This window comes from Aethalodelphis obliquidens, unplaced genomic scaffold (genome assembly GCF_003676395.1).
Source record: "Aethalodelphis obliquidens isolate GAN/ISIS:26980383/991018 unplaced genomic scaffold, ASM367639v1 scaffold26, whole genome shotgun sequence".
NCBI lineage: Eukaryota > Metazoa > Chordata > Mammalia > Artiodactyla > Delphinidae > Aethalodelphis > Aethalodelphis obliquidens.
The window spans coordinates 24,421,798-24,438,332 of NW_020837970.1; the positions used below are offsets into that span (position 1 = coordinate 24,421,798).

The 16,535-nt window shown below is 38.0% G+C and overlaps 1 protein-coding gene across 1 annotated transcript in view; it reads right to left on the minus strand.

The window, feature by feature from the left end:
• LOC113629362 (OTU domain-containing protein 7A) overlaps nucleotides 1-16,273 on the minus strand; it is a 177,722-nt gene extending 161,449 nt beyond the window's left edge. Inside the window, exon 1 of the mRNA XM_027123778.1 lies at nucleotides 16,123-16,273. Coding sequence (XP_026979579.1) covers nucleotides 16,123-16,273 — 151 coding nt within the window. The remainder of the gene's footprint in view (nucleotides 1-16,122) is intronic.
• Nucleotides 16,274-16,535: the final 262 nt, after the last annotated feature.

The window sequence follows — 16,535 nt, forward strand, 5'->3', positions numbered from 1 at the left end:
AGAAAAGTCCAAGACTAGATGGCCTCACTCATGAATTCTAGCAAACATTTAAAGCAGAACTAATGCCAATCCTTCTCAAACTCTTCCAAAAAAAAACAGAAGAGAAGGAACACTTTCAAAATCCTTTTATCAGGCCAGCATTACCCTGATACCAAAGCCAGACAAGGACACTACAAGAAAAGAATATTTTTGACCAATATCCCTGATAAACATAGATGCAAAATTCCTCAACAAAATACTAGAAAATTGAATTCAATAATACATTAAAAGGATCATACACCATGATCAAGTGAGATTTATTCCAGGGATGCAAAGATGTTTCAACACCCACAAGTCAATCAATGTGATACATCACATTGATGCAATGGAGAATAAATATCATAACATGGATATCTATATCACCAATGGATCATCTCAATAGATGCAGAAAAAGCATTTGACAGAAGTTAACTTCATTTCATGATACAAACTCTCAACAAAATTGGTATAAAGGAAACATACCTCAACATAATAAAGGCCACATAGGGCAAGCCCACAGCTAACATCATACTCAATGGTGAAAAGCTGAAAGATTTTCCTCTAAGATCAGGAACAAGACAAGGATGCCCACTTTCACCACTTTTATTCTGCATAGTACTGGATGTCCTAGCAAGGGCAATTAGACAAGAAAGAGAAATAAAAGGCATCAAAATCAGAAGGAAGAAGCAAAATTGTCTCTATTTGCAGATGACGTGATCTTATGTATAAAAAATATTATATTTATAAAGATTGCACCAAAATGCTGTTGGACCTAATAAACAAATTGAGTAAATTTTCAGGATACAAAATTAATATACAAAATCATTTGCATTTCTATACACCAACAACAAATCATCAGAAAGGAAAATTACAATAGCATTTATTTAGGAATAAATTTAACCACAGAAGTGAAAGATCTGTACACTTAAAACTATAAGAATTTGATGAAAGAAACTGTAGAAGTCACAAATAAATGGAAAGAGATTCCATTAAGTTGGGAGAATTAATATTGTTAAAATGTCTATACTACCCAAAGCCATTTATAGATTCAATGCCATCCCTATCAAAATTACAAAGGTATTTTCTACAGAAGTAGAAAAAAATCCTAAAATGTGTATGGAATCACAAAAGACCCTGAATAGCCAAAGCAATCCTGAGAAAGAACAAAGCTAGAGGCATCCCACTTTCTGATTTCAAACTATATTACAAAGTGACAGTATTAAAAACAGTAATGGTGCTGGCATAAATGCATACACATAGGTCAATGGAACAGAATAGAGAGCCCAGAACTAAACCTGCATTGTATAAGGTCAACTAATTTCAACAGGGGTGCCAAGAATACACAATGGGGAAAGAATAGTTTCTTCAATAAATAGTGTTGTGAAAACTGGACAGCCACATGCAAAAGTATGAAACTGGACCACTATCTTACACCATATACAAAAATCAACCGGAATGGATTTAAGACTGGAACCTAAGACCTCTCAGGAGAAAATTAGAGAGTTGGATCTTTGACATTTGTCTTGGCAACGATTTTTAGATTTGGCATGAAAATAAAAAATAAACAAGTGGGACTACATCAAACTAAAAAACATTTGCACAGCAAAGGAAACCATCAGCAAAATAAAAAAGCAACCTATTGGAATGGGAGAAAATATTTGTAAACTGCATATCTGATAAGGAGTTAATATTCAAAATATACAAAGAACTCCTATAACTCAGGAGCAAATCCCCCAAATAATCCAATTAAAAAATGTACAAAGGGCCTGAATAGACATTTTTCCAAAGAAGACATACAAATGGCCAACAAATATACGAAAAGGTGCTTGACATCACTAATCATCAGGGAAATGCAAATCAAAATCATGATGAGATATCACCTCACACCTGTTAGGATGTCTATTTTAAAAAAGACAAGAGATAACAAATGCTGGCAAGGATATGGAAAAAAGAGAACACTTGTGAGCTGTTGGTGGGAATGTAAATTAGTATAGTCACTATGGAAAACAGTATGGAGGTTCCTCAAAAAATTAAAAATTGAACTACCATATCCGGCAGTTCAATGGGATCCGGCAATCCCATTCCTGAGTATTTATCCTATGGAGACAAAATCATTATCTCCAAGAGACACCTGTACTCCCATGTTCATTGCAGCATTATTCACAATAGCCAAGATATGGAAACAACATAAATGTCCACTGATGGATGAAAGGATAAAGAAAATATATATACACAATAGAATATTATTCAGCCTTAAAAATGGAGGAAATCCTGTCATTTGCAACAGCATGGATGAACCTGGAGGGCATTATGCTAAGTGATATAAGCCAGACAAAGACAAATAATGTATGATCTCACTTATATGTGGAATCTTAAAAAAAAATTTGAACTCATAGAAACGGAAAGTAGAGAAGTGGTTTTCATGGGGTTGGGAGGTGGGGGAAATGGGGAGAGGTTGGTAAAAGGGTACAAACTTTCTGTTATAAGATGAAAAAGGTCTGAGGGGTTAATGTATTATGTGGTTCCTATAGTCGATAACACTGTATTGTATAACTGAAATTTGCTAAGAGGGTAGAGCTTAAATTTTCTTACAAAAAAAGGAAAAAGGCAAACAGTTGATGGATGTGTTAATTAACTTGGTAAGGAAATCCTTTCACAGTGTATACGTATATCAAATTATCATGTGTGCACTTTAAATATCTTGCAATTTTATTTTTCAATTAGATCTCAATAAAGCTGGAAAAAAAACTTTGCCTAACCTAAGGCCATTAAGATTTTCTCCTATGCTTTTTTCTAAAATATTTTTGAGTTTTAGGTGTTACATTTAGGTCTATCATCCATTTTGAGGTAATTTTTGTATATGCGTGAGGTATAGCTCAAAGTGGGTTTTTTGGTACATGAATATCCAATTATTTCACCGTCATTTATTGAAAAGATTATTTTTTCTGCACTGAATTGCCTTCGTTTCTTTACTGGATTTCAGGAGTCAATATATATGAGCTATTTCTTGACTTACCAATGTTTCATTGATCTATTTCTCTATCTGTATGCCAATTCCACACTCTTTGGATTATGGACCTTCATAATGATTCTTTTTTTTTTTTTTGCGGTACGCAGGCCTCTCACTGTTGTGGCCTCTCCCGTTGCGGAGCACAGGCTCCGGACGCGCAGGCTCAGCGGCCATGGCTCACTGGTCCAGCCGCTCTGCGGCATGTGGGATCTTCCCGGACCGGGGCATGAACCCGTGTCCCCTCCATCGGCAGGCGGACTCTCAACCACTGCGCCACCAGGGAAGCCCCATAATGATTCTTAATAACAGATATTGTTAGCCTGCAACTTTGCTCTAATTTTTCAAAGTTCTTTTGTTTATTCTAGGTTTTTGCATTTCTCTTTGAATATTAAAGTAGCTTGTCAATTTTTACAAGAAAATGCCTGCTGAGATTTTGACTGGAATTGTGTTGAGCTTAAAGATCAATTTGGGGAGAATGACATCTCAACAATATTGAGGTGTCATGGATGTGCAACAACCCTCCTTTCATTTAGGTCTTTAATTCTCTAAGCAATGCATTGTAGTTTCAGTGTATAGGTCTTACACACTGTTGTCAGATTTATCCCTAGTATTTCATATCTTTTGATGCTATTGAAAAAGTTATATTTTGAAATGTCAATTTCCATTATTCATTGCAGATATATAGAAATGGAATTGACATCTGCATATTAATCTTGTATCCTGTAACACTGCTGAACTCACTTATTGGTTCCAATAACTTTTTGTAAATTCCACTGGATCTTATACATAGGTCATTATGCCTTCTGTGACTAGAGATAGCTTACTCTTTTCAATCTGGATGGTTTTTGAAATTATATTTTCTTGCTTGACTACACTGGCTAGAATCTCCAGGGAAATGATGTATACAGTGGTGAGGGTTGGCATCCTTGTCTTGTTCCTGGTCTTAGCGCGAAAGCATTCTTTCTTTCACCAGTAAGTATCTTGGTAGCTGTAGGGCTTTTTGTTTGCTTATTTGTTTGTTCTGTAAATGCTCTACATTAGATTGAGAAAGTACCCTTCTATTCCTAGTTTTCTGAGAGTTTTTATTTATTTTTTAAATCAGGAATGAATGTTGGATTTTGTCAGACTCTTTACATTCCTGTTGAGGTGATCATACAGTTTTCTGTGTTTTGGTTTGTCAATATGGTAAATTACATTGATTGATTTTTGAATGTTAAATTAGTTTTGCTTTCTTGGGATAAAACCCACTTGGTCATGATGTATTATACTTTTTATATATTACTGAATTCCACTTGCTAAAAATTTGTTTAGCGTTTTCATATTGATCTTCATGAGGAACATCTGCTCTGGACCGTTTGGTTTTGTATTAGGTACTACGGCCTCACAGCATCGATTGGGAAGGATAGCTCTTCTTTGATTTTCTGGAAGAGTTTGTGTAAAACTGCTATAATTTCTTCTGTGTGTGGTAGAATTTACCAGTGAAGTGTCTGTGCCTGCAGCTTTCTTTGAGTGAAGGCTTTTAACTCCAACTTAAATCACTTTAAGAGATAGAGAGATATCCAGGTTATTTACTTTTTCTTGCATGGGCTTTGGTAGTTTGCACCTTTCAAGGAATTTGTCAAGTTCATCTAAGTTGTTGTAATTATTAATATACACTTGTCCATAATATTCCCTTATAATACTTTTAGTGTCTATACAATCTGTACTAAGGTAATTTCTCATTCTTTATATTGTTAATTTATCTTCTTTTCCCCTGATTATCTGGCTAGAGGTTTATCAGTTTTATTGATCTCAATGAATTTACTCTTGAGTTCATTGAGTTGTCTATTATTTTTCTCTGTTCTGTTTCATTACTTCTGATATTTATTGTTTCATTGCTTCTGCTTACTTTGGGTTTAATTTGCTCTTCTTTTTCTAGTTTTTAAGGTGGAAACTGAGGTCATTGATTTGAGGCCTTCCTTTTTTTCTAACAAGGTTAGTGATAGAAATTTCTCCTACGTACTGCTCATTTCTTCAGTTATTTTTTTCTGTCCCTCACGCCCCTCTTCAGGAATTTCAATTACACATATTTTAGGTTAACTGCACTTCTTCCACAACTCACTGACATGTTTTAAATTTCTGTAATTTTATTTTCTCTGTCTCATTTTGGATAGTTTCTATTGTTATGCTTCTATGTTTATTAATCTTTGTTTTTCTGTAATATTCAATCTGCTCTTAATCCCATTGAGTTAATTTTTAAACTCATGTAGTTTTCATATCTGGAAGTTTGATGTGGGTCTTTAAAAATATCTTCTACATCCTTACTTAGATTTTTGAACATACAGAATACAATTTATTCAACTCTGCTGTTTTTACAACTTTTAATAACTCTTAATGTCCTTGTCTGATAATACTACCATCTATGTCAGTTCTAGGTTGGTTTTGATTGAATAATTTCTCCTCATTATGGGTCATACTTTCCCACATCTTTGCATTCCTGCTAACTTTTGATTGGATGACAGACAACGTGAATTTTATATTGTTTGGTGCTGGACGAGTTTATATTCCAATCACTATTACTCAGCTGTGTTCTGGAATGTAGTTACATTTCTTGGAAACAATTTAATCCTTTTGGGTCTTGCTTCTATGGTTTTAGGTGTGACCAGGGCAGTTTTTATTCCAGGGTTAATTATTTGCCATTACTGAGGCAACACCCTTCTAGAAATCACACTTGGTGCTTTTGCTATTTGATGGGTGGGCACAGACACTGTACTTAGCTCTGTGTTGCTGGTGGGCACTGTTCCCTCTAATCTTAGTTGGTTCTTTCCCCAGCTGCACATAACTTCCTTACACACATGCCAAGTAGCAGAGGCAAACCCTTGGTACATCGCTGGCGTTCTTCCTGTGCATCTCTCTCCTCTCTGCTCTGATCTCCTTCACTCCCCGACTCTCAGCTCTGACTCATGACAGGCAGTCTGCTGGGCTCCATCTCGGATCCGTCTCTCCACACCACATCCTGGAAACACTCTCAAGGCCATGAGCTCGGCAACCACAGGACTACCCTTGTATGCTTCCCATCTTTCAGGGATAACTGTCCTTCATTGTCTATAGTTCAGTGGCTTGTTTCTTACACACTGCTCTCTTCTCTTTTCTCAAGCATGAGGGTAAGCCCATTTCCTAATGCTCCATCTTGGCTGGAAGCAAAAGTTTCCTGATGCTGTTTTTAAACTATTGTTATGGAAAGTTGTATAAGCATCCAGAAATATACAGAAGATTATTATGAACACTTGTGCATCCATCACCCAGTTTTAATAAATAATCAGCTCATGGCTGATCTTGTTTCATTTCTAATCTCACCCATTCCCCCACCTCCCAAATCCCAGAGTGATATCATTTCATCCATCACTATTTCAGTGTGTGTATATTTCTTAGCATAACCTCAGTAACAATATCACACCTAAAACTAACTGACAATAATTCTTTAATATCATCAGGTATTGAGCAGTGAGCTGCTTGACTAGGGGGCAGGAAGAGGCTGGGAGAGTGGCAGTGAAGACACTTGGAGGGGGTTAAAGGGACACAGATCCTACTAACTGCATCACATACTCCATTAAGAAGTCCACCCACAAGCTGCTGGGGATGCCTCTTCAATGAAATTCCATTTAGTCTGCGTTACTGAGTACACAGGACTAGGAGCCCTGGAGGAACATGCCTATCAGGGGAGCAAGGTAGAAGAACACAAAAAGGTGGGTAGCTCAGGTGGAGACATCCTCCAGAAAGACCGAAATGGATGTGGTTGGCTTTCCAGAGAGGAAGCATTTAATTTCAAGCAGCCAGTGATGGTACCTGGGGTTACAATCTTCCCTAAGGGAAAGGAAACGAGGGATCTACTTAATTGATTAGCGTGCCAGAACAGAACTACCACACATAGTCCTAATGGTCTCAGTTTGTTTTCACAAGTATTTAAATACACTCACCCGTCTAAGGAGAAAATGTTTCCTCCTGAATGGGACCATGCCAGAGGAGGTGTCTTGGAAATTGGATCCTGGAGAGGACTTTTTTTTTTGGTTATTTCAAATACGACTAATCTGGGGACAGGACAGTAGGGGGAGGAACCCGTGGTTTCATTTCAGTAATCATTTCTAGATTCAAAAGTAATCCCGGCTCTGGCCAGAGGCCATCCGACCTTCTCCTCTAATTCCCACTCAGGATTCACAGTCACCAGGCTGCTTTTTTCTTCCCACTCAGGGACGTGGGACTTGCTCACAGCAGCCCTCTAATCATGCAAATTTGAAAAAAGTTAGAGCAGTGAATTCTCCTGGTAAATCAGGTGACGTGTGTTCAAGACTGGGCTTCAGATCTAGCTTGACTGCAGAGAAAGGATGCTCTGGGTAAAACATGTGGTGAATCTGGCCTTGGGACACTTTTATTTCTCACTGTAATTAAAAGTGTGACCATTCTGGCGCCCACTTTGGTTTCCTGGGTGTTTAATAAGTTAGTGTGGCTCTTGGAGCCAAAGCATCCTGGGTCAGCCACGGCGACTGGCCAGGCTCCAGGCAGAGGGCCTTTGGGCTCCTCCCACCTGTGAAATGTTCCATGGCAGCCTTGTGGGTTTGCTGGGAGTGGATGATCAGCTGTCAGGCTAAGGAGAGACTTCTGCTAAACACATGCTCCCCTGAGTTGCCTCCATCTCTCCCCCATTTCTTGGGTGTATGCTTTGGAGCATTACTGCATTTATCCAAGCCAGCAGCTGCTGTCCCTGTATCATAGGAACATTTTCAAAGGCCAAACGTAAAGGTTAATGGAATTACCTGTCAATATGACTGGCAAGTGATTGGGAGTTGCCTCTCCATATGAGCTGGACCACCATTTGCATATTTCCAAACTAAATATACTTCAAACCCAAGGAACCCAGTACTGGAAAAGGGTATATTTCCTCATAAACAACTTTAGAAACTTTGGTTATCAAGTTACCAACTCAACTGGTAAACATACATGCATTTTAAAATACGTGGACAGCTTCCCTACGTGCATATATAGTTTTGAGAATACGATTTAACTCACTTGTCACCATGGTCCTTAATTTTGAAAATTCCACAAAGATTCTGAAAAATTAGACTAGGGACAGGTGAGATGTTAATTTCCAGTTAATGTTTTTTCTAAATGCAGCCTGGTTTCTTTGCTCAAGGATATTTGTCCCCCATGGATAGCAACATAAGTGAGGCATGGAAAGAATATCTTGGTAAAGCTGCAAGGCCTGAAATTCACAGTTATTGTAAAAGTGTAAGAGTTGCTTTCTCTTTAAGTAGGGAACTGACACTTCAAGAACCCACGTGTTTGGCCTCCCACTCGAAAATCTTTTTAACCAACTTTTAATATATGTCAAGTGGCCAGACAGTGCCTGGCACATGAATGTTAGCTATTAGTTCTAGTTTTTGAAGAGTCTTTGTGGTCTCTTGAAGTGGTATTTTATTTGAAAAGTTAATTAGTCACATCATAAAATGGGTTACTCAAACATTCCTCCAGTGATTCATTAAAATTCTTCCGAATGGACATAGCATGCGAAATGCTGCTATACTCTACAAGGACACAGTGGGTACAGGAATCAATGGTAGGTGATCTGGTTTTGCAGGAAAAAACCTGGTATTTAGTGTCACAAGTGGATTCACATGTGGTTCTGCTACGTCCTGACTGTAAATTCAAGGAATTTTCTTGGCCTCGGTTTTCTTGCCTACAATGGGAAAGCTAAGACTTTGTTAATGTGTTGCAAGGATTAAATAAGACATCACATTTAAAGAGCCTAGTGTCTGATATAGAACAATGCCTCATAAATGCTAGCTACTGTCATCAATGCTACTGTCCTTGTTTTTAAGAACTTCTTTTTCTTTATATTTTATATATCCCTTTAATTTAATCAGGAAAACTCCCTTTAGATTGGTTCCATTATTATCTTTTTTAAAAAACTGAAGTATAGTTAATTTACAATGTTGTGTTAATTTCAAATGTATAGCAAAGTGATTCAGTTATACGTACATACACACATATATATGTATATATGTATTTTTTCTTTTTCAGATTATTTTCCAAAGAACTTCTAATTTAATGAGGAAAAAAAGTATGTGATCAATTATCAAATAAGACACAACCAAATATCTGTTGTAATAGAAGTCTACAAAGTTCTGAGGAATGGCAAGGAATGACCAACTCATTCCAACTGTTCCTAGAAACTTCTTTCCCGGGTATCCACTCTCTCATACCTCAAATCTTTGTTCAGATTCCATTGTTTTTAGTGAGGCCTTCTCTGACAACCTTAACTTAAAATTGCACCCATACCCACACCCAATACCTGCTCCCCTTATACGGGTTTCGTCATGGCATTAACCATTAAAATACCATCTAACTCATTTATGCTGTTTATTGTTTGTCTCCATGCACATGAGGATTTCCTTCTGGTTGCTTGTTCCTGCTTCCCAGCAGCCAGATCACACTATTGAGGGGCTAGCATGTGCCAATGGTGGGGGGACAAAGTGAGCAAAACCTGGAAGGGTCCTTGCTGTCATGGAGCTTGTGGTCTAACTTGGAAGAGGAGTAGAATAAAGAGTGAGACAGAGTGTGTGTGCGGGGGAGTGGGCAGCACTAGACATGAGCTTAAACACAAGCACAGAGGTGTATGGTGTGTCTGGGGAGAAGGATGGTGAAGGGATGCAGTGGGAGATGAGGTAGAAGGGATGGAGCAGGGCTGGATGCTGAAGGGACCTGAGTGGCTTGTGAAGGAGTTTATTCTGCAGGTAGAGGGGATATCAGAGGAATCTGGGAAACAAAGTCACCCAACCTGACCTTTGTTTCAGAAGGACCACTTGACCAACTGGCAAAGGGAAGCCCGCGGCCAGGTAAGGACACACCCTTTCACCCAGAGGCTGATTGTTGTTCACTTCCTCTGCCTTTGTCTCTGCTTATCCCGTTGTCCCTATCCTGCCTTTTTTGCCAGATTTCTATCAGCCTCTGCTACTCTTTCTTCTCATTGGCCTTCCTCTGCTGTACTGTGATTCCCATCACTGTGTGTTTTTAACTTTTTATTTTTTAAAAAAATTAATTAATTAAAAACACAATTTTTTTTACTTTACTCTTTTTAAAAATTGAAGTATAGTTGTTTTACAATGTTGTGTTAGTTTCAGATGTATAGCAAAGTGATTCAGTTATACATACATACACACATATATGTGTAGGTATATATACATTTTTTTCAGACTCTTTTCCCTTATAGGTTATTACAAAATATTGAGTATAGTTCCCTGTACTATACAGTAGATCCTCGTTGGTTATCTGTTTTATGTATAGTAGTGTGTATCTGTTAATCCCAAACTCCTAATTTATCCCCTCCCACCTTTCCCCTTTGGTAACTGTAAGTTTCTTTTCCATGTCTGCGGGTCTTTCTGTGTTTTGTAAATAAGTTCATCTGTATCATTTTTTAAGATTCCACATGTAAGTGATATCATATGATAATTGTCTTTCTCTGTCTGGCTTACTTCACTCAGTATGATAATCTCTAGGTCCATCCATGTTGCTGCAAATGGCATTATTTCATTCTTTGTTATATGAATAATTGAGTAGTATTCTATTGTGTGTATATATATACCACGTCTTCTTTATCTGTTCATCTGTCGATGGACATTTAGGTTGCTTCCATAAAAACACACAAATAGTTTAAAAAACACTACAGAGAGGGTCCATGTACCTTTCACCCAGCTTCTGCCATCACTGAAATTGTTTTACCCTTAGAAAGATCTGAGACCTCACAATGAAAATAGTTTGTTCTTTGAAACACTGACTTTTAGAAAAATCTTGACCCAAATACCTTTGACAATTTAAAGAACCCACCATACGTAGGTAACCATGGCCTTCCCGCTTGTAAAAACAGAAGACAGGTTCCAGGGTATATGAAGGAAGGACACCCCACTGCGTCTCTCCTACTGAAAGCATCTATTCACCTGCTACTATTACTTCATTATTACTTCACCTATTACTTCATTATTCAGAGAAGTAATGAGAGCAGGCAGACTGAGGAAGAAGACCACAGAACTGGTGGTGAGTTTATCACTTTTTATTTCCAGTCTCTCTGACGTGAACTCAGTGCAGCCCAGAACTCAGAAGTGGGCATTGGTTCCAAGAGGAGACCTCTCCTCTGGCTCAAGAAGCAGGAAGGGGGTCTACAATGTTCAGAGAGAGTGTAGAAGTCCCTTATTTATCTTTTTTTTTCTTAAATTTTTTTCCTCAGTTCTCTTGTGCCCCAGACCTCAAGCAATCCTGTGGCAGCAATGGGAGATGGCAGGAAATCAGAACAGGAAGGCAGAGAACCTTCCTCTCTAATCAGAGGCGCTGTGGATCCCAGCGGGTGTGGCGAGCCCCACTGCTGTTGCTCTCTCTCTGGCCTCTGCTCAGCTCTGAGGTGGGTGCAGTCAAATCAAGTGTGCAGGAGTGCGGGGCACACACAGCCTCAGGGTGCTGGCTGAAGGGCTGGAGAGCAGAGTCCCAGGGACGCAGAACTATCGAGGCAATTATGGTAAGGCAGGAGCTTGGGAAAGCAACCCCTTAAAGTTGTTTATGAACTCTTGGGCTTACCCCTGAACTGCACATGTATGGATCTGACCCTAAATAGACTCCAGAGACTTGGAGCAGTAAAATATGGGACAGACGACTTGCCTAAGTCCCAGACTGGCCAGTAGGTGGTACATACACCAGACAAATCCAACAGCACTTCTCAAAGACTTGAAGTCGAAACCACGATCCACAGAAGTCTTGGGGAACTGAGGACTTGTGGTCTGAACCCTACTGGGTTAATTACTTCTTAAAACAAAAATAACAATATCTGCCATAAGATTTAAAAAACAACCAAAGTCTCAAAACATAATATTCAAAATATCTAGGATACAATAGAAATTTACTCACTATACCAAAAAACCCAGGGAAATCTCAATAGCAATGCTGGGATGCCATAGATATTGAAATTATCTGACCAAGACTTTAAAGCAGTTATTATATTTTCTAACCAGTAAGAGAGAGCAAACACTCTTGAAAAATACAGAAAGTCTCAGCAAAGAAACAGAAGATATAAAGAAGAATCAAGTGGATATGTTAGAAATGAAAAAATTCAACAACTAAAATAAAAAGTCATTGGATGGGCTCAGTAACAGAATGCAGATGACAGGGGATTCAGTAAATTTATAAGTAGATTAACAGAAGTTATCCAATCTGAAAAATTGACGGAGAAATGACTGGAAAACAAATTGTGTAGAACTGTAGGGACCTGTAAGACAATAACAAAAGGTCTAACCTTTATATCATCCAAGTCCCATTAAGAGAGGAGAAAAATGTGCAGCAGAAAGAATCTTTAAAGAAATAATGGCTGAAAGGCTGGTTTATTATTAGAAGGCAATCAATGCAATACATTACATTAGCAGTTTAAAGAATAGAAACAGCTCAATCATATCAGCTGATGTAGAAGATGCATTTGGAAAAAACTTAACAACTATTCATGATAAAACTTTCAGCAAACTAGGACCAGAAAGGTATTTCCTTCACCTGACAAAGAACATCAACAAAAACCCATTCTATATAAAGCTGAAAGACTGAAAGCTTTCCCTCTAAGATCAAGAACAAGGCAAGGATGTTCCCTTTCACCACTCTTATTCAACCTCTATCTGGAAGTCTTAGCCAGTGCAATAAACAGGAATAAGTGAAGAATAAGAGTAAGAAATATAAATAAGGTAAGAAATATAAATAAAAGGCATACACATTGGAAAGGAAACAACATAATTGTCTACATAGAAAATTTCAAGGAATACACACACAGACACACACTCTTGAACAAATAATTGAGTTTAGTAAGATTGCAGGATATGAGGACAACATGGAAAAATCAACTGCATGTTGATTATATACGAGCAATGAACAATTAGAAACCGAACTTAAAAAAAATACCATCTACAGAAGTTCAATTCCTCCCTAGATATAGATCTTACAAAATATGTACAGGATCTGATATGCTAAAAACTACAAAATGTTCATGAAAGCACTGAAATAAGGCCTAAATAAATGGAAAATATAGCTACACTGACTTCATGGGTTGGAAGACGTAACATAGTTAGCACTGATTTATAGATTTAACATAATTCCAATAAAAATTCCAGCAGGAAACTTTATAGATAGAGGTAACCCAATCTTCAAGTTTATACGGAGAGGGAAAAAAATAGGATACTTGAAACACTTTTGAAAAAGAAGAATAAAATTGGAAGAATCATGCTGATTTTAAGACTCACTACAAAGCTATGGTAATCAAGACGGTGGAGTATTGGCTAAGGAATGGACATATCCATCAGTGGAACTGAACCGGCATCAATAAATAGTTTCCTACAAATACCCTCAGTTGGTTTGTGACAAATGTGCAAAGGCAATTCAAAGGACGAAGGATAAGCTTTTCAAAAAATGGTTTGAACAACCGGTCATCTATATGCATAAAAATGAACCTTACCCTAAATCTCACATGTTATACAAAAATCAACTCAACGTGAGTCAGAAATCTAAATGAAAGCATAAAAGTATAAAACTTTTAAGAGTTCACACAGGAGAAAATCTTCATGACCTGTTTATGCAAAGGTTCTTAGACATGTCATCCAAAGCATGATCCATAAAAGAAAAAAAATGATAAATTGGACTTTATCAAAATTAAAAACTTCTGCTCTGCCAAGGGCACTGCTAAGAGAGTGAAAAGTCAAGCACAGACTGGGAGAAAATATTTGCAAATCAAGTATCTGACAAAGGATTTATACTCAGAATATATAATGAACTCTCAAAACTCAACTATAAAAAAAATAGCAACCTAATTTTGCTGAGAAATAGGAAAAAGGCTTGAACAGATATTTTGCCAGGGAAAATACATAGATGAAAAATTATAACATGAAAAAAACTCAGCATCATTAGTCACTAGGGAAATGATAACGAAAATGATGAGGAAATACCATTCTAAACCTACTACAATGGCTAAATTCTTTTTTAAAAAAGCCAAGAGCTGGTGAGGATGTGGGGCAGCTGGCACTCTCACACGTTTCTGGTAGAAATGCAAAACGGTATTGTACTCTGGAAAACAGTTTGGCAACTTCTTTTAAAGTTAAACATATACTTACCATGTGAACCAGCAACCCCTCCCCTGTGTTTACCCTAGAAAAATTAAAACTGTGTTCACAAAACCCCTGTTCTCAAGTGTATCGCAGTTCTAGTCTAACTGTAAAAACTGGAAACAACTGAATGCCCCCTACAGGTGAATGGCTAAACAGTCCATGGTCCATCTCTACAATGGGTACCACTCAGTAGAACAAAGGAACAAACTATGGATACGCACAACAGCTCAAATGAATCTCAAAATAATTATGCTGAGTGAAAGGAAGCCCGTTTAAAAGATTAGGTTCTGCGTGACTCCATGTATATAAAGTTCTCGAAAGAGACAAAGCCAAAGTGATAAAAAAACAGAGCAGGGGTTGCCAGTGCCCAGGGTTGGGGAAGGCACAGCGTTAAAGAGAGCAGGAGGGGTACTTGGGGGTGATGCGACAGTTCTGTGTTCTGAGAGCCGTCATAATAACACAAATCTATACACATGCTCGAATTCTTAGAACTGTACACAAAAAGTCATTTTCCTGTATTTTCCCTTAAAAAATAAAATTAAAGAAAAAAGAAAAGAGTTGACAACTCTTGCTTCCAATTGAAGCCTAACCAGGTCTCAGCAGCGAGGTCAGTACCAGTTGCAAAGAGGGCAACCACGGACAAGATCTTCTGCTACTGTCTGAGCATCTCTACACGCTGCTCACTCCACCTGGGCATTTACATCACAACTCCTAATGTTTACGATCGCCCTGGAAAGTGGGTTAGGCTCACTGTATAGAAAAAAAAAACTGAGGCTTAAGGGAAATGAAATAATTTGCTCTGCATCTCGTAGCCAGTAAATGTTGAGTCTGGACTTGACCCCAGCCCTTGTTGCCAATCTCACTGTAAACCTACTTCTCCATATGACTGCTCACTGAAATTAAGAAAAGCAGTGAAAGCTATCAGGGAGACATTGGAACAGCACTTTGATTCACATATATCACAGATATTCTCTAAGCATATTTTATTGTAAACCTCGAGTTTGTTTGAAATTCTGGGAGGTTCAGGGAAATTTAAAAACTACTGCCATTTAATCAGAAACCCCCAATAAGCGGCTAATTTTCAATAGGATTGAATAGTTACCTCCAGTCATACAAATCTACAGTAATTCATATTTTTCCCTAAGTGAATGAAGGAATCATTGTGACTTAACACGACTTGACCAATATTTGCTAATTTCACAAGTAGGAATTTATACATATGAAGCAAAGATTAATTGTTTAAAAATTTTCCCCTTTCACACACAGGACTCTCCTAAGAAGCTGTCATTGGTTCTTCCCACTTCTTTCCTTCACCCCACCACGAAAAAAGAAATTTCAAAAATACACAAAGTAAATCCATTTTAGAGACTGAAACTAAACATTACTTTTTATTTCATTATGATTATAGCTGAATAACTATCTCAAAACATTCTAAATATGGACTATGCACATTTTTCATGTAGTGAATGATACCTACTCTAAAAGCTTGAGGATGAATTTGCCTTCTTGCTTGTGAATTATTTTCAACTATTTTATTGGCTATTAGTTGTTTTTTCACCAAAAACTTTGGCCTAAATTATTTTTGTCTCAGCTAAGACAAAGATAAGAAGCTACGGTCTCCAATAAAAGTGTTTTTTTGAATGTTCTCTAATTTCTGCTTTACTAAATATCTTTTCTTTAAAAAATAGGTATTGGTAGATTTTGACTTGGTATGTGTAAGCTTTAATGCAAAGCAAAGCTTAGCTAATGCCTTCTGCTCTTTTACTGTAGAGAGTTGGGTGATCTATTCCATTCCCCAAAGAAAGACAAGAATAACAAAAGTGATTTCATCATCCACACCTTCTTTTGCTTTTTTAGGAGTCTAAGTACCACCCTCGTCAGGTAAGAGAAACCTTCTTATCTTTTGTCACTGGGTTGGGGGGTGGGCTGGAGGAGGCCTACCTTCCAGCAGGTCTCTGGCCAGACCAGGTTCTGCCCCCGTGGACCGAACAAAGTCTGACAGGACTGCGTCCATATCAAGAGTCATAGGATCGTGTAGAAGGGCCGCCCAACACTCAGCTGAGGTGGGGTTTGGAAGCAGGCTAGAAACCATCCATCTGCAGGAGAGAACAGAGAGGCAAACATGATGGAGAGAAGAAACCAGTTCTGCTTGCTGCGCCATATGTTTGAGCCAATGTGGGACACTGCCTGATTGCCTGATGTGTGACAATAAATAATAAAAGTCAGACTCAAATGTCTTCCCTTTGTAGCTGCCACAGGAGAGAGGGGGCATTCCCAGCTCAGTGCTTCCTACTTTGCGTTCTGTCTATTTCAGTGACTATCGATTGAAAAGGTTGGTCTAGAAAAATTAAACA